Genomic DNA, 16,008 nt, shown 5'->3' with positions numbered 1-16,008 from the left:
TCTGGGGGAAGTGACCACGCTATACTTGAGTTCTTGATTTTAAAGGAAGCAAAAGCTGAGAGTAACCATACGCATACCCTGAACTTCAGGAAAGCAAATTTTAATAAATTCAGAACAATGGCAAGTAAGGTTCCATAGCAAGCTACCCTAATGAGAAAAGAAGTCCAGTATGGGTGGTAGTTACTAAAAAAGCAAATTCTAAAGGCACAATGGCAAACAATTCCGTCAAGGTAAAAAGGGGAAGAGAGCAGAAGTCAATGTGGCTTCACAGAAAGCTTAGAGATGGCCTGAAAACAACAAAAAAGGACAGATACAGGAAGTGGAAGGAAAGCCAGGCCACAATGGAAGAATACAGACAGGTAGCACTGAATTGGAAGGATGGTGTCAGGAAAGCTAAAGCTGAGAATGAGCTGAGGTTAACAAAAGATGCCAAAAGCAATAAAAAAAGCTTTCTTCAGGGACATCTATAGTAAAAGACAGAGAAAAGAATGGTGGCACAGCTACTCAATGAGGATGCCAAAATGATAACAGATGACAAGGTAAAGGGAGAAGTGCTCAATTCCTACTTTGGCTCAGTCTTCTCCCAAGTGAGGGTCTATGACCCTCGGGGGAAACATGAAGGTGCAGCTTGAAATTGATAGACAAATGGTCAAGGAATACCTAATCACTTTAAATGAGTTCAGATCTTCAGAGCCCGACGAACTTCATCCAAGAGTATAGAGGAACTGGCTAAAGAACTTTTGGAACCACTGTCTATTATCTTTTTGTGAAATCATAGGGGACGGGTGAAATGCCAGATGACTAGAGGAGGGCTAATGTTGTCCCTATCTTTTAAAAGGGCAAAAAGGAGGAACCATTTCTCATCTGGCATCCTTTTCTGCCCACGGTAGTCAACCCTTGCATACTGCTGAAACGGCTGCCAGGCATCAGATGACAATTACAGGTTGCTGAGGCTTTTCCTCTACTGGGACACAGGTGTAAGTGTGGCTCACAGCTGTTGTTTTTTCCTTTCTGCAGCAAATCAAAGCTTTTGGGAAGAAGGCATGGGCGGGGGATGATAAGATGGCAACAGTCCTCAGCCCAGCCTAGATGTCCTGACCTCTGCTGTTGATTCTTAAAGCTGCAACAGGCTTAATTTAAATAGGTTTATCTGTTTGAAATCTAAAAGATTGTGTGTGTGTGAATTGGCACTATCTAAGGAAATTGGGGAGGGAATTAGGGTCTGAATCCATCCATTTAAAGTGATCTTGGATTCTTTATACTATATTGCTCAGCTCCAGAGATTTCTTCATATCATCTGTTGATAACTGAAGCACCCATGTGTTTTCCCATTCAGTTAAATGAAGTTAAATTCTGTGGCTGACAACAGGTACGTACTTCAAATGTCCCCTTCTGCTGAAGTGAAAGGGCAGACCTATTCATGCAGGAGCAAAGGCTGAACTGACATAAGCAGATTCATCACTTGGTGATTGCAACACTGAGCAATGACTTCCACATGTGTAATTAAACACCACGGACAGAAAAGCAATGGCTTTTCAATGGAAGAAGCTCACAGTCAACTGTGACTTAGCAAGGGTTGAATAACTGACTGATGAGACACTGAATGACATATATGTAGGTGTGAATTAGCTCTAATCCTTTCCATTGGGCCAAATGAAGTGTTCTGTGTAACCCAGAAGCCTGCATTTTTCTCCACAGGAAGGTTGATTGTATTGACAAGGCACCTTACATTCTTTTGAAACTCTGTCTTCAAGATGCAGAAAAATGATGCAAATTGTATGGCAAATTTATGAATGTATTTATTTGAAAGTATTTGACAACAAGATCCAGCAATGAGCAAATCTTTACAAATTCAACATGTTGTTAAGAATACTTTGGTAATGACAAATAAACTCTGAGTGTTTGCTAAATGTCCAACACATTGCTTCCAATACCTGGTAAAAAGCCCTTCTTTATCAACTAAATGAATTTCAAATAAATAGCAAAGAATGCTTATGCTCTTCATATGGAACATGCACAATCTGACTGAAGTTAAGCATGTTTCACTCACACTGATTTCAACTACATGTTTTATATATCAACTTGAAATCAATCTGACTTTAGAGTGCTTAAATTTAGTTATGTTGTGCATTTCCAAATTAAGAACCATATGCCAAGCACTCAAAGGCCTTTCCCACCATTATCACCATGGGTAGTTCATGCCATAATTGTTTAAATGGTTTACAAGAAGAGAGAGGTTTTTAATTTTTTAAAATATATTATTCAAAACAGTTTGATAAAACAACAAAATCCTATGGACCAAGGACTTAAAAACATTTACATGTGCTACGCCCACAATTATTTTCATTTATATTTGGTGCCACACTCCATTTGAAGGGATCATTATCTCACCCTCTTAGAGGCAGGACTGTAAACTGAAGGGGGAAAAGTAGCTTTGTCTGGTAGCAGAAGGGTTAAGCCATTTCCCCCCTCACTTTGCCCGTTTCAAATTACAATGAGAAGCCTCTTCTCTCCCAGCAGGGTTGTGCTTACATTAGCTTTTAGATCTCTCTTGAAGGGAGCTGCTATGATTTTTGCCTGCTAGAGGTGGAAATAGCAGTTAAGGAACTGAAAGGGGCTGGGTGGATTTTCAGCAGGATCTTTTTTCCCCCTTCCCTGAGTGAATTTGGGGAAAGGCCTTTCAAGTGTTTGGTGCATGTTTCAGATTTACTGGGCATTAAGAAGAGTGTAAAGATGTTCATGGTCTCAGCTGAGTATTGAAAAAAAACCCACAGATGTCCACCATCAACCTGCAGATCAGAGCAGAAAAGATGTGTTTCAGGAAAGGATGCAAGGTGGGAGAACAGTCAATTAATTGATTGATGAGAAATTTTTTGCAGAAAACTGCTCTGAGAATGTCAGCGTGACTGAAGATGGTCTGCCGCTAATACAACCGCACCCCCAAAATCTGGTTATTTACGGTTTCTGTACAGGAATGCCTGCATCAGCTGCCCAAGTTCTGGTCCTCTGATCCATCAATGCAGAAAAAAAAGTCACAGCAGTGGAAAATTGGAAGCCCGAATTTCAGCTTTCTTAGAAAGAGCTGCAGCCTGAAACATCCCGTAAGATTTCAATAAGCGGCGGCATAAAATCAGCAAAATGTTACGCTGAGAAATGACAACCTTGACATGAAGAATAGGTAATTCACCGCTCATCTTTCCCCCAGCCATCCCCAGCCACCGGGACAGCAGACCTCCTAAGATCTCCTAAGACTAAGCAGAAGGAGGGGGGAACGGATCCCTTTTGTGTGCGTGTGTATGTTTTTGTTTATTGCGCATATTGAGATATAAAAAATATGGACCAAACTTTGCTGAAAGCTCTAGTGAGCTTGTTCTGGAATTACTGGATTTTGATGGGTTCTGCTAAGGGCGGCGTAGGAGACAACCACGTCCACTCCAGTTTTATTTACAGGAGGCTGAGAAACCATGAAAGGCGAGAGATCCAGAGAGAAATCCTCTCCATCCTGGGCTTGCCTCACAGACCCAGGCCATTTTCACCTGGCAAGCAAGCCTCCTCTGCACCCCTCTTCATGCTGGACCTCTACAACGCCATGACGAATGAAGAAGACGCGGGAGACCTGGCGTACTCGCTCCAGGGATCCCTGGGCGGAGAGAGCAAAGGGCAGAGAAAGGGAGAGCCGCCGGCATCTCCAAATGGATCCTCCCGGAGATTACACGTATCGCGCGCCACGCCGCTGCTGACCACACAGAGACCTCCCTTAGCCAGCCTGCACGACACCAGCTTCCTCAATGATGCCGATATGGTCATGAGCTTTGTCAATCTGGGTAGGTTTCAGTCGCTTTTTCACTCTCTTCTGTGTTTGACAAAGCAGGAACTAGGACCTTTAAGCTGCCTGGCGAAACGGGTCCCCGGAAGGGGGTCTAATCGCCCAAGCTGAAGTTGAGCTAATGGTCAAGGAGCTATATTGTAGGTGGCCATGGAGAGAGAGGTTTCTTGCACTGTTTATGTTCAAGTCGGTTTCTATAACCCTCCTCTACCGGCTTCTGTTTTCCTTCTTTCCTTGATGGAATGGAGTTGTGTAGCCTTAGGCAAGCTGAGATTTTTTTAAATTTTTTTTTAAAAACAAGCACGTGCATTGGTAGACTGTGCACTTTAAAACAAGGAACAATAAGTTACCGCTTGTTTAAAGATTATGGAGTTGGGGGGCAGGAGAGAAGCAAAAATACATGCAGTTTGGAAGATAATTTGTACTTGTCAAACGGTTTCTTAGATAGTTATTCAGCATCACCTTGTGCATGTTTCCTTGGACATAACTCCTATGGAATACAGTGGGGCTTATTACACTTTAGTGATTGTTCACCATATTGCAGCCTTAAATTGATTTTAAATACACCTTCGAGATGTTTTCCTATGTAAGATGTTCTGTGATGAATGCTCTTGTATTGTGAGATACAGTGTTTTTCGTTTGGTGTTATTTTATAGCCACAATTCTCATATTTGTAAAGTTTGATAATAGATTCTGTTCAGGATCCCTTTGTCTAATTTAAAAAGAAGAAAAAAGCAACCTCCCCACTGATTACATACATATTTGCAAAGTATTAATACTAAAATACAGTACTGAGAATCAGAAGCATAACAAATGGAGAATGTTTTAGAGACCTCCTGCAGTTTTTGAGCATATGTAATGATTCACAGAGGAAAATGATTACAATCCACTCCATAATGAAAGAATTATTTACATGTCCACTTGCAATAGAAAAGATCATTTTAAGGATGTCACTATAATCTCTTACCTAAGTTTACTAGCTTTAAGTTCAAGGGGGGAAATTCCTTGCATATGTTGTTTTCAGTAAGCAGCGCCTGTTAAACTCTTAAATTCCCCCACCCCCCAACATAATAGCAATTTCTTGCTAGTCCATGACCTGAAATACTTAATGACTGTGCGGATAAATGTCTTCTAAATTCCCATCACTGTAGCAGGTTTCTACAATCCTTGGTTGCCAATACCTTATGGTGCACTAGAAAGCACCAAGTGATAATGTTTAGCTGCTGTAAGAATAACAATATTTTGCTAATTCTTTGGTAGCTGAAATCTGCTTTCAAATCTCGATGGAAATGTATCTGCAAATGTTGCGTGCTTGTAAGGGCACCTCAGCGACGTAAGTGTAGTTTGTGTGTGTTTTTAGTAAGTGCAAGTATTCCTCAAGAGTTTCATTTCTTTTACATATTGTCATACTGTTACTTCTGCTTTGCTCTTATTTGTGGGCTGATATAACTTCTCCTGTGTCCAAAGTTAAGCTGAAATGGCTATATACACCCACACATATAAGGAAAGAACAGGGTCCCAAAAAGTACCAAGTGCTTAGATTTACCCTTTTTAATAAGACATCCTTGATGAAGGTAAATTGATATATTACTTAATGTTCATTTGCTCTAATTCTCCTCAGGATTGGTCTCTGTTGGTTTAACGGGATGATTCAGTAAATGTGCCATTAAGCAAATGACTACATTTTTTTCTAGAATCTTCATAGATTGATTGTACAGTACACAGACAAAACTCCCATTCAAACAGTTACAAGTTTTGCCTTGAGGACTATTATTATGCCTACATCAGTGAGATGCCCACCTACCCCCTCGCCAATCTGCCGTTATTGCTTATATCCTACTAGCTTTTAACAACCAGCTGCATGTAAGATTTTTTTATAGAATCTCAAATGAAAGTTTTTTTTGCAGCAGACTTTATTTAAATTTCAAACTTTATTTGCTTTATATGAACTAGTCAATGTATGTTCTAGTTCTCAAAGTGGCTTAATATTCTTAATTATTTCTAATGCCACCCTGTAGTTGTGCATAAGGTAGTTTAAAGTATTTTCCATTTTGCAACATTTCTTACAAAACATCAGTCCCTCATGTAAGCTAACTAAACACTGTAACTGTAAGAATCTCATAGTCTAATATAATCACCATACGATTAAATTAAATTTTCAATCCTGTTACCACTTACCTAGGAGAAAGCCCTATGGAATGCAATGGGCCTTTCTTCCAAGAAGCCATGTATGGAATTGTACTGTGAATCCCTCATGCAGGTAACTCTTTTCTGTTGTTTATCTGAAAACCAACAGGCAATCTAATTTAAGATGATATAAAAAGATATATATGCAATGATAAATGAAAGTCCTTATTTTAACTTGTGATTTGTTTTAGTAAATCACTGAACTTTTGTTCCTAAATCAAAAAGTGATTTGTGTTACAAAAACACTGAAGTTCTCTGTGATTTGAACTATCTTTGAAGTTCTTTGTGATTTGAGCTATCAGTCAGTTGCTATCAAAATGCTCTGTTTTGGAAATAGTGCCCTCTGTGTTAAAGTGGAGGGCTATTATCAAATTACAGTACATTAATCCCCCGTGAGGTGATAATGAATTTGCATAAATCATTGCATTGCCAACTGTAACTGTTTAAAAACCCATATGCTAAAAATAACAAATGTGAAGTACTAAGTCTTACAAATGGTATTTTCTGTGAGCTTGAGGTAATAAAATTAGTCTTGAGGGACATGTGTACTATAAGGCAAAACAAAAAAAAATCCTCTTGAGGAACAAAACAGTCATAATCATTATTCTGGTAGAATAAAGTTGATAATGTTTGCTTGCTTTGCTGACAAAATTTAAAACTGTCTGAGAGGCTATTCCAATGTTAATTTTTAAAAAAAAGACTAGAGGGAAAATGAAGTAATCAGTATTTTCATCTCTCAATCCTCAGTTCTGAAGTTGTTCTTAAGAAGAGCAAATATATATTTTTCCCTCATAGCAGCATTCTAATTTATATACACAACAGTATAGCCTCTCCTTCTCTTCCCTTTCAGCTAACATTTATAATACTGAAATTGTCACCAAAAGCCCTTTAAATTTATTAAAAAATAATTAAGATATTCAGAGAATGAACTCCTGTTCAGTACACCTTGATCTTTTTTTCCTTTTGTATTGTTGTTATCATCACGTAAATTGAAAAAAGGGTTTTGTTCCTGGATTTTCTACCCACCTCTCCTCAGCCTGTAATTTACAGTGTTGTGAATGGATACTGATTTCAATTCTGGAATCGCCTAAATACATATCCAGGATACTTTATATTCAACAGAGATAGGTATTGCTCTTATCTGATCATTGTAGACAAAAGCTAAGAAAAACTTTATCCCAAAGTGCCCAACTTCTCGTATAATGAGATCTATAGAAGATCAAGACTGACAGAAAAACTGGCTAACACTTGGAGCAAATTTACAAAATGGGAGCGCCTTCAGCATGATCTTCAAAAGCTTACCTTTATTCTTCATTGGAATTCATGTCAACCATTGAATACAGTTGTTTTGCCTTAGGACGTTGTAGGTAGGTATGTAGGTATTGGTTTTTAAAGAATTGTCTCTAAAAGCTGAACTGCAGAACTGGCATGACATTTTGATAGGGAAGGGAGATAGGGAAGGGACAGTATTCTGGCAGGAATTTTTAAATCTGTACTATTGTATGCTTCAATCCCGATTGGTAATAGTAAGCAATAGTAAATATTGTTGTTATTATTATTAATTTTACTTAACCACAGTGCTTTGTGCTATTCGATGACTCATTTGTAAAATCAAAAGTTAGTCTAATTCCCCACTCCCAGGTGATCACTGGAGTTTTATCCAAGCGGATTGCTAATATAAAACAATCCACTTGGACAAAAGTTCAGTGATCACCTGGAAGCAGGGCATTACACTACCTTTTAATTTTACAAATGAGTTATCGAATAGCATAAATCTATGTTACCCAACAAATGTTAAGAGTTTAGGAATGGTCAATTATTTCCGTCTGTTTAATGCTGTCAGTGGGAGAGCAATGGACCAATGATGGTTTCTGCATAGCCCATACTTATTTCAGTGAAACAAATACAGGTTGCTGATGAGCAATGCTTAGTGTATTATTCCAGATTCAGTAGAGGGGTACTTATATGATTTCATTTATCCTCCTTTTTCTTTTTTCTTTGCTTTGTGTAGGTGTAGATTTTGAGAGTGAAGTAAGTGAAAAGTGAGGAAGTAATTTATTGGATTCCACCGCTGATTTTTCTGCAACAAATTCTTGAGTTTCTTTTCACTACTGAAAACAACTGGATGATAGGAGCTATTTCCTCATCTTTATACTGCTGCTGCTATTGTTGTTGTGATTTGTATACCTTTTCATAGTTCAAAGAAATGTCTGAGTGGTTTGCCCACACACGTGTGCCTAAAGAAAGTCTAGGATCTTGAAAAGCCTAAAACAAATGCTTGGATTTCCACAACTTATATAAACTGAGGGCTGATTCACAGGGCCCACCTCTCCCCCCCCTACTTTGTGGTGCTCACCTTCCCACCCACCGCCCCTTTAGACTAGCTGGGATTTCCTCATCTTACTGAGTGAAATACGTTACCTATTAGCTATGTGTAGAAAGAGCCAGCGTTATGTATCACTGCAACTGCCAGTGAAACTAGCACCTTCTGCTAGATGTGGAAAAGAAGCAAGTATTTTCTTTTTTTAAAAAAATCTGTGTTTTCTCCAGTACTTGTAACATTGCTCAAGGTAGTAGTATAACGCCTGCTGTGCCTTTTTCCGTTTCTCACAAAAACCTGCTTGCCTGGCTGACTGAGGAGGGGGGAGGGATGGGAATGGTGACCATGACCTTGGAAACCTTCTGAAAATTGTGGTGTCTTCAAAGAAACCAAATTAAATACCACACTTCTCTTATCCAGTAGTGCTTTTCGTCATTTCAGATTTTGCCCTGTTTGGGGGTTAAGAAATATATTCACACAAGGAGGTGAGTCAGAAAGGTAGCTTTGAATCAGGAATGCATTTGAAAATTTGGAGCAGAAAACAGACAATGCCTATTAATGAAAGAGTTCCTTAAAAAACCCAAACCCTTCCATTGCCAGTTATGTGTGTATGGCCAGGAGATTTACTCCTTACAAACATTTCTAGCTGTTCTGAGGTAATTAATCCAACGATGTTTTGAAAACAGATATTGCCTTTTGTTTTTCCTCATGGATTTGAAAGAGATTCAGCATCTTCTTGTGCCAAAAAAAATCTGAAAGAAATCACTAGTAATCCAGGAGAAACTGATGTAGCAGATGGTTAGGAGTGTAGGGTGAAGGGACATACATATGTGTAAAAATATGTACTATTATTAATAGTTTTGCCATTAGGAAGGAGACTGATACAGTTCCGCTTGTTTTTTCAGTATCAGTTGCTTTTTCAGACTAAACACAGACTTTGGGTGGGAAGCTGTGGGTTACAATACATGCCTTACTAGAAGAAAATACACACACATACACACAAAACCCCTCAGAGCAACTGTGAATAGCAATTAAAGTCATCCATAATAACAGCTCTTGGTTGTTTTGTTTCCTGGAAAACCATGGAGGACAGGGCTATCAATGGCTACTAGCCGTGATGGCTGTGCTGTGCCACCCTAGTCAGAGGCAGCATGCTTCTGAAAACCAGTTGCCAGAAGCCTCAGGAGGGGAGAGTGTTCTTGCACTCAGGTCCTGCTTGCGGGCTTCCCCCAGGCACCTGGTTGGCCACTGTGAGAACAGGATGCTGGACTAGATGGGCCACTGGCCTGATCCAGCAGGCTCTTCTTATGTTCTTATGTTCTTATGTGGTGTGTAATATTCCTTACCAGCATGCCTGTTCCTACACAAAGACTTCTGTGACAGATGTCCCTAACTATTATGAATAAGAAAGTAGGCTGTTTGCTCTGTGACGAAAGTCCTTACATGAAGCATGATTCTCTAGCAATGAGGTAGATGCTTCCCAGGCTCTTCTTGTAATCTCCAGGATATAGACTCCAGTTAAACCCTTGTTTGTTTGTTTGGTTCATAGGCAGTGCTTAACTATGTGTTTTGTCTCTGCCTTACAGCACTAATGTCAGGGCAGTGTTGGGCACCTGCTGAGGCCCAAACCCATGGAGGGGGCCCACTGCCATTCCATGGAGCCTCCTGCTCCTGCAACACCTCCTTGCTGTTACTGTCTGTTCAGTTGTCCTCTTTGAGCATACAGACAAGAGCAAGGAGTTGGAAGAGAATCCTCCGTTGCCATCATGCTCTCCCTCTGGATTGCTGTATGGGTGTTTCTGCTGTGTATTTTTATTTACTGTATTATATCGTTTTATATGTTGTACGCAGTATTAGGTACTTTTAGTAGAAGAATGGGATATAAATAAATTGTTAGGATTTTTGGAGCACGGCGCCATCAGTACTCTGATGACACACAGTTCTGCTTCTCTGTAACATCTGAATCAGGAGAGGCTGTGCAAGCTCTGGACCAGTGTCTTAATGTAGTGCTGCACTGGAAGAGGGCCAGTAAACTAAGTTTGAACTCTGGGGAGATGGAGGTTCTGTGGGTAGGTGGTTCCCATATCTGGAAGACAGGCTAGTTGCCTCTTCTGGATGGGGCTGCACTCCCTCTAAAGGAGCAGGTACGTAGCTTGGGGGCAGTTCTGGATACATCTTTGTCATGAGAAACCCAAGTGACTTGGTGGCTAGGAGTGCCTTTTACTAGCTACATTTGGTACACCAGCTATGGCTGTGTCTGGATTGGGAAAAGATTGCCACTGCAGTCCATGATTACTGCAAAGCACTCTATGTAGGGCTGCCTTTGAGTCTTGTCCGGAAGCTCCAGCTGGTGCAGAATGCAATGGCTAGACTCTTGATGGGGGCAGACGGCTGACAACATAGGATGCCCCTGCTAAAACATCTGCACTGGTTGCCCATATGCTACCAGGCCAAATTCATTGATACACAAAACAAAAAACAACTTGGGTTCAGGCCAGTCACTGAGATTATCTGGAGGAGCATTGCTAGGCCTCTGTAACACAGATGGCAACTGACTGGCCTCAACTTGAAGTCAGGCATTTAGTGTCACTGGTCCCATGCTGTGGAACAGTCTTCTGGCAGAGATTTGGCAGGTATCCTTGCTTTTGACTTTCAACTGTTTCTTGAAGACTTTCTTGTGACTACAGGCCTATGCAGCTGTCTAAAACATTTTCTGAGTCATTTTAATGATTGTTTTGTATTGTTTTTAAATGTTTTTATGTTGCCATATACCGCCCTGATGTTTTTATTATGATTATTGTTGTTGTTGTTTATTTCTACCCCGCCTTTCGGCCAAAAAGCCTTCAAGGTGGCTTACAAAAAAACACAAATATAAAAATATATCAATACATCGATAAAATACATCAGTACATCAGAATACTTCAAAATACATCAATAAAACAATACAATTTACAGTAGCCAATACATAAATAAATAAATGTGGGTGAGAAGAAGGATGGGCACAGGAGAAGTCCAAAGGAATGGATCTTGAGGGAAAGACCTGGAGGAGCGATCCTTTCTCCATGACGACCGAGATGATGGGTTAGCAACGCCATGCTACTCAGAGTGGATTTTAGTCCAGCCACCACTGACTGCTACTTCAACAATGACTCTAGCTGGTTTCCAGATGCTGGGAGCAAGCAAGAGGGGAATGCCATTATCACTTGTAAGCTTCCCTGAGACAGCTGGCGCTCTTTTAATTGCAAGGTGAACATGGGCAGTGTTTTTTTTCTTTCTATTAGACATCTCTCTGCCATTCTACAGCCTCCCCAGCTGTCCTCACTTCCTGATGTGAAAAAGCCCTGTAAGGAAGGTTTTGCCAGAGGATGGTATGTATATATGTTAGTGGCCAGCAGTGCATTGGAGAGGAGGGAGGTTCAATGGGAGCATGTTCCTCAAGCCTCTCCCCCCAAAAGCTGTGGAGCTGACGTTGCTCCCTTAGATCATGTGATATCACACAAAGAATCTGTTACCTCTTTGCCCTGGCATAATTATGATACCAGGACTCCCCATAATCATCTGGTGATTATATGGGGAAAATGCTCCCCCTTTTTAAGAAAAGGATATTTTATGGTAATTACAAAACAAAATGAAGACATAATTTCCAAAGAAAGTGCAAGACATCCGTTGTAACCAAAACTGAACATTGACATATCTTCACAGAATTAAATCATACAAAAATCATACAGAAATCAAACCTTCAAAAAAACCCACAAAAAACTGTGCTGACTTGCGTCTACGTACTTGTTCAGTCAGTATGCCCATCAAGACCAAATATAATTGGACAAATGTAAATGGATTGTTACTTTTCCGTTTAGGAGCATTTTCTCAATTGTGCTATCTAACGATGACTATAACTAATGTAACTTTGAGCCTAAGGTTAGCAGCCCCCAATGGAGATCCTGTTCCTGTGACAAATGCAGGAGTACTAGCATGTGGATGAGAAGGAGCAGAACTGCACCACAAGGCCCACATCTAATCTATGCATTCATTTGAAGTCTCATGTCTGGTGAACTTGCACTCAGATATATATTCTTCCCAAAGCAATGAGTTGCCAGATCTTAAGCAAAGACTAGTTGGTATCTATGCACAACTGTTAACCCCCCCTCCCGCCTTCAGTTTTATTTAAGCAGGATAATTAAAGCAGTTCTAAATAGATTTAGTGACTTTACCAGTGCTTGGCTGGGGTGACTAGCAATGAAGGCAAGAAAGAGGGCAGGCAAAAAGTGAGAAATAATTACAAAGACTAGTAGCAGTCAAACATCTCTCAAAGCCCTGGGGAGCCCCGCATAACAGATTTATGGAGTGCTGAATACAAGGTTTTAGCTGAGAAGAGCCCATGATTATGGGAGAGGATGTGATACGTATAAAACTGTGGACATTGTGGATAGAGTGGACAGCAAGAACATTTTCTCCCTCTTTCATAAATGCTAGTGTTTGAGGTTACTCAATGAAATTTGCCCACAGTAGGGTCATGAAAACCAAAAGTCAGTGTTCCTCCATGCAACACACCATTAACTTGTGGAACTCTCTGCCACAACAAGATATGATAATGGCCAGTAGTTTAAATGGGTTTCAGTAGATTCAACAAATCCATGAAAGAAAAAATCACTATTCACCGTGAGAGTTAAATAGAACCATCACATTGAGAGGCCATGTGACTTTGAGTACCAGATACAGAAGACAAACGGGATGGCCGTCACATTCTTGCCTGCCTATGATATTCTAGAGGTATCTGGCCATTGTGTCATAGTTGGATCCCACAAGGCCATCTTTACAATCTCTTTTGAGAACTAGAAAAAGTTATCAGGCCACTGGTCCATTGAGGAACCTGTGCAGCCCTCCAGGTGTGGCTGGGCTCCAATTCCTATCAGCCTCAGTCAGTAGGGCCAATGGTCAAGGGTGATACAAATGGTAGTTCAGCAACTTCTGGAGAACACAGGTTCACCGTCCCCCAGCAACTCTCCAAGCCAGGGTTAGCCAATGAAAAGGGTTATAACCTTCAGTATGAAAAGGCCATAGCTCAGTGATCAAGTGCATACATTTTATGCATGAGACCCCAAGTTTCAGACTGAGCACCTCTAATTAAAAGGATGTGGAACATATGAATGGAGACCATGGAGCAGGGGTAGCCAATATGGTGCCCTCCACATGTCATGGATTACAACTTCCACCATCCATGACCATTAGCCATGTTCTCTACAGCTGATGGGAGTTGAAGTTCTACAACATCTGGAAGGTACCATGTTGTCCATCCTTGCTCCAAAACCTCAGGTTCATGTGTTTTCACCTCCTTGTTACATGAGATCCTTTTTACTGGAGGTGCTGAGACTGAAACCTGGGACCATTTACTATTGAGCTATGAAGAAGGTCCCAGTTTCAGTTCCCAGTATCTCCAGACAACGATGGGAATGTCTCCTGTCTAAAATCTTGGACAGCCCTTACCAACCAGTGTAGATACAGCTGAGCTAAATGGTTCAAAAGTCTGACTCAATATAAGGTAGCATCCTAAGTTCTTCACTGTTAGTGATTACAACCCTTTTCACCAGAGCTGTCAACTGATGAAGGGTTTAATTTATTAACTGATTATTTCAGAGTGAGATAACTTTTGTTCCATCAGTTGTAAGTTTATAATATTTTCATTTTCACCAGTTTTGGAAATATTTATTTATTTATTTATTTGATCTATATCTCGCTCTTCCTCCCAGTAGGAACCCAGGGCGGCAACATTAACCCAACAGAACTGAAATGGTTTTTAACAACTAGTTTGAGGCCCACAATATTATAGAAGATCTGGGATTCAAAACCACGGGGATGCCAATAAACTGTCAGGTAGTTGATTGGTGCTCTTCTCACTTTATTCTTTTGTTCTGAAAGGCAAATAGCTTTAGGTACAAAATGGGAGGAAAAGGCATTTTTCTCTTCGGTGGGGCAGAAAGTGTGCACAGCCGTGGGCTATTCAAGAGTCCCAGTTGCAGGGACATTAATGTGCAAATGAACTCTCCCTGAGCACACAGGCTGCCCTGACAATTTCATTTGAGGTAGAAGTTACACATGCCCATTATTTGGTGGTCCACATGGGGTTCCTGATTGGATCCTGAGTTAACTGATTAAAATACACTGCCATATTCTTAGTGTTTTTCTTGACATCATCTAGTTCATCTTTTAGTCATTTCTCGCCTTGACTACTGCAATCTCCTTTCGACTGGTCTACCACTAACTCGTATTAGGCCGCTGGTTTCTATTAAACATTTTGCTGCTAAGATCATTTATTTGGCCCGTCGTTTTGATCATGTCACTCCACTTTTGAAGTCCCCGCATTGGCTCCCTATTCATTTTAGGATTCAGTGATAAAACTTTTAAGTCGCTACAAGATCTGGCTTCCCCTAATCTCTCACCCCTTATCTCATATTATAACCCTGCTCAGGAGCGTCATTCATTGAATTCTATGCCTCTTACCCCTCCAAGGGTTCTTTGTTCCCTAGCTCGGCTTTGTCCATTTCCGCTTGCCACTCCGTACCCCTGGGACCGTCTCCCAGAGCACTTGCAGACTGCTCCTTCAATTATTGTTTTTAAATCTCAGCTAAAAACCTTTCTTTTTTTCCAAAGCCTTTGGAATCTTGGTTGATGTTTTCCCTTTGTATTTCTACAGAGTCAGAGTATGTGTACTTGAAGTGTTTGTCTTGTTCCTTACCTGTTTTAGTCCCTGTTCTCCTTTTATTTTTAGATTGTACTCCTCTGTAGTAGGGATGTGTTTTTATTTTTCTGTACAGTGCCATGTGCATTGATGGTGGTATATAAATAAACAACAACAGCAATAATAAATATTTTTTCTCACAAACATTTATATTCTCTGAAGTCTTTGTGGCATTTTCTTAACGTCTTGATGAATAGATAATGATGAACTATTTCCCCTTGGCTAGATTTGTACCCCTTGTGCTTTTAGAGGGTGCTAAACAAATTAATGAATTGCCTACTTTTGAGAGACTTTTATTGGCTTGTAATTCTTTGTGCACGTATTACTTTCTGAAATAGGTCTCAATTTGCCTAAATAACCTGGTGAGAATCATCATTCATACAGCCCAAGCTGTAAGACTTTTACACTCCTTATGCACAACTAATGGTGGCAAACAAACCGCTATGAAACAATTACACACAAATCTTTCCTCCAGCAGAGCAATAAGAACTTTGATCAGTTTCCTTCTCCCTCTTGGGGGGCCTTCAACAGGATCCTTCCCAGTGGTGAGGCTCTTGCTTGGCTATGGCAGGATCTGATCAGCCACTCCACAAAAATGATCAGCCTACCCATGGGGTGATGCCCTTGGAGGATGCTGCCTTTTCTGAACTTGGGAATTTTCTGTGCCAATTGATTGCTACTTAGGACTGGCACTAAGGTGCTGTGCTATAAACAACATTCTCAGTATTACAACATTTTAATCAATAAAACATAAATATTGAGAGTAAAAAGTTAATCAAATCAAGAGCATGGGCAATGCTGGCTACTATATTTGAGTGCTTAGTATGATAGATGCAGACCACACAGGTGCAGCATTGGCCCCAAATCTCATAATAATCTTTACCTTATGAGCAGCAGAAGAATTCCAGGACAAGGGATCCATCAAAGCAGTACAAGTTA

At 40.4% G+C, this 16,008-nt stretch overlaps 1 protein-coding gene and 1 long non-coding RNA gene across 5 annotated transcripts in view; both read left to right on the top strand.

Moving 5' to 3' along the window:
- Positions 1-961: 961 nt before the first annotated feature.
- Positions 962-16,008, top strand: part of BMP5 (bone morphogenetic protein 5) — an 82,683-nt gene continuing 67,636 nt past the window's right edge. For 2 of the 4 annotated variants that reach the window (XM_061622996.1, XM_061622993.1), the window contains exon 1: positions 2,415-3,824. In XM_061622996.1, the coding sequence (XP_061478980.1) occupies positions 3,335-3,824 (490 nt within the window). In that variant the 5' untranslated portion in view covers positions 2,415-3,334. Of the gene's footprint in view, positions 978-1,323; positions 1,370-2,414; positions 3,825-16,008 lie in introns of those variants that run through there. The other 2 variants (XM_061622995.1, XM_061622994.1) reach the window with 2 other exon arrangements.
- LOC133383062 (uncharacterized) lies at positions 5,093-9,520 on the top strand. Its single transcript, XR_009762162.1, has 3 exons — positions 5,093-5,159; positions 6,009-6,086; positions 8,025-9,520. It is a non-coding gene; the product is annotated as an uncharacterized LOC133383062 (long non-coding RNA).

This window comes from Rhineura floridana, chromosome 4 (genome assembly GCF_030035675.1).
Source record: "Rhineura floridana isolate rRhiFlo1 chromosome 4, rRhiFlo1.hap2, whole genome shotgun sequence".
Taxonomy (NCBI): domain Eukaryota; kingdom Metazoa; phylum Chordata; class Lepidosauria; order Squamata; family Rhineuridae; genus Rhineura; species Rhineura floridana.
This window is presented reverse-complemented; position numbering and strand designations above follow the sequence as displayed.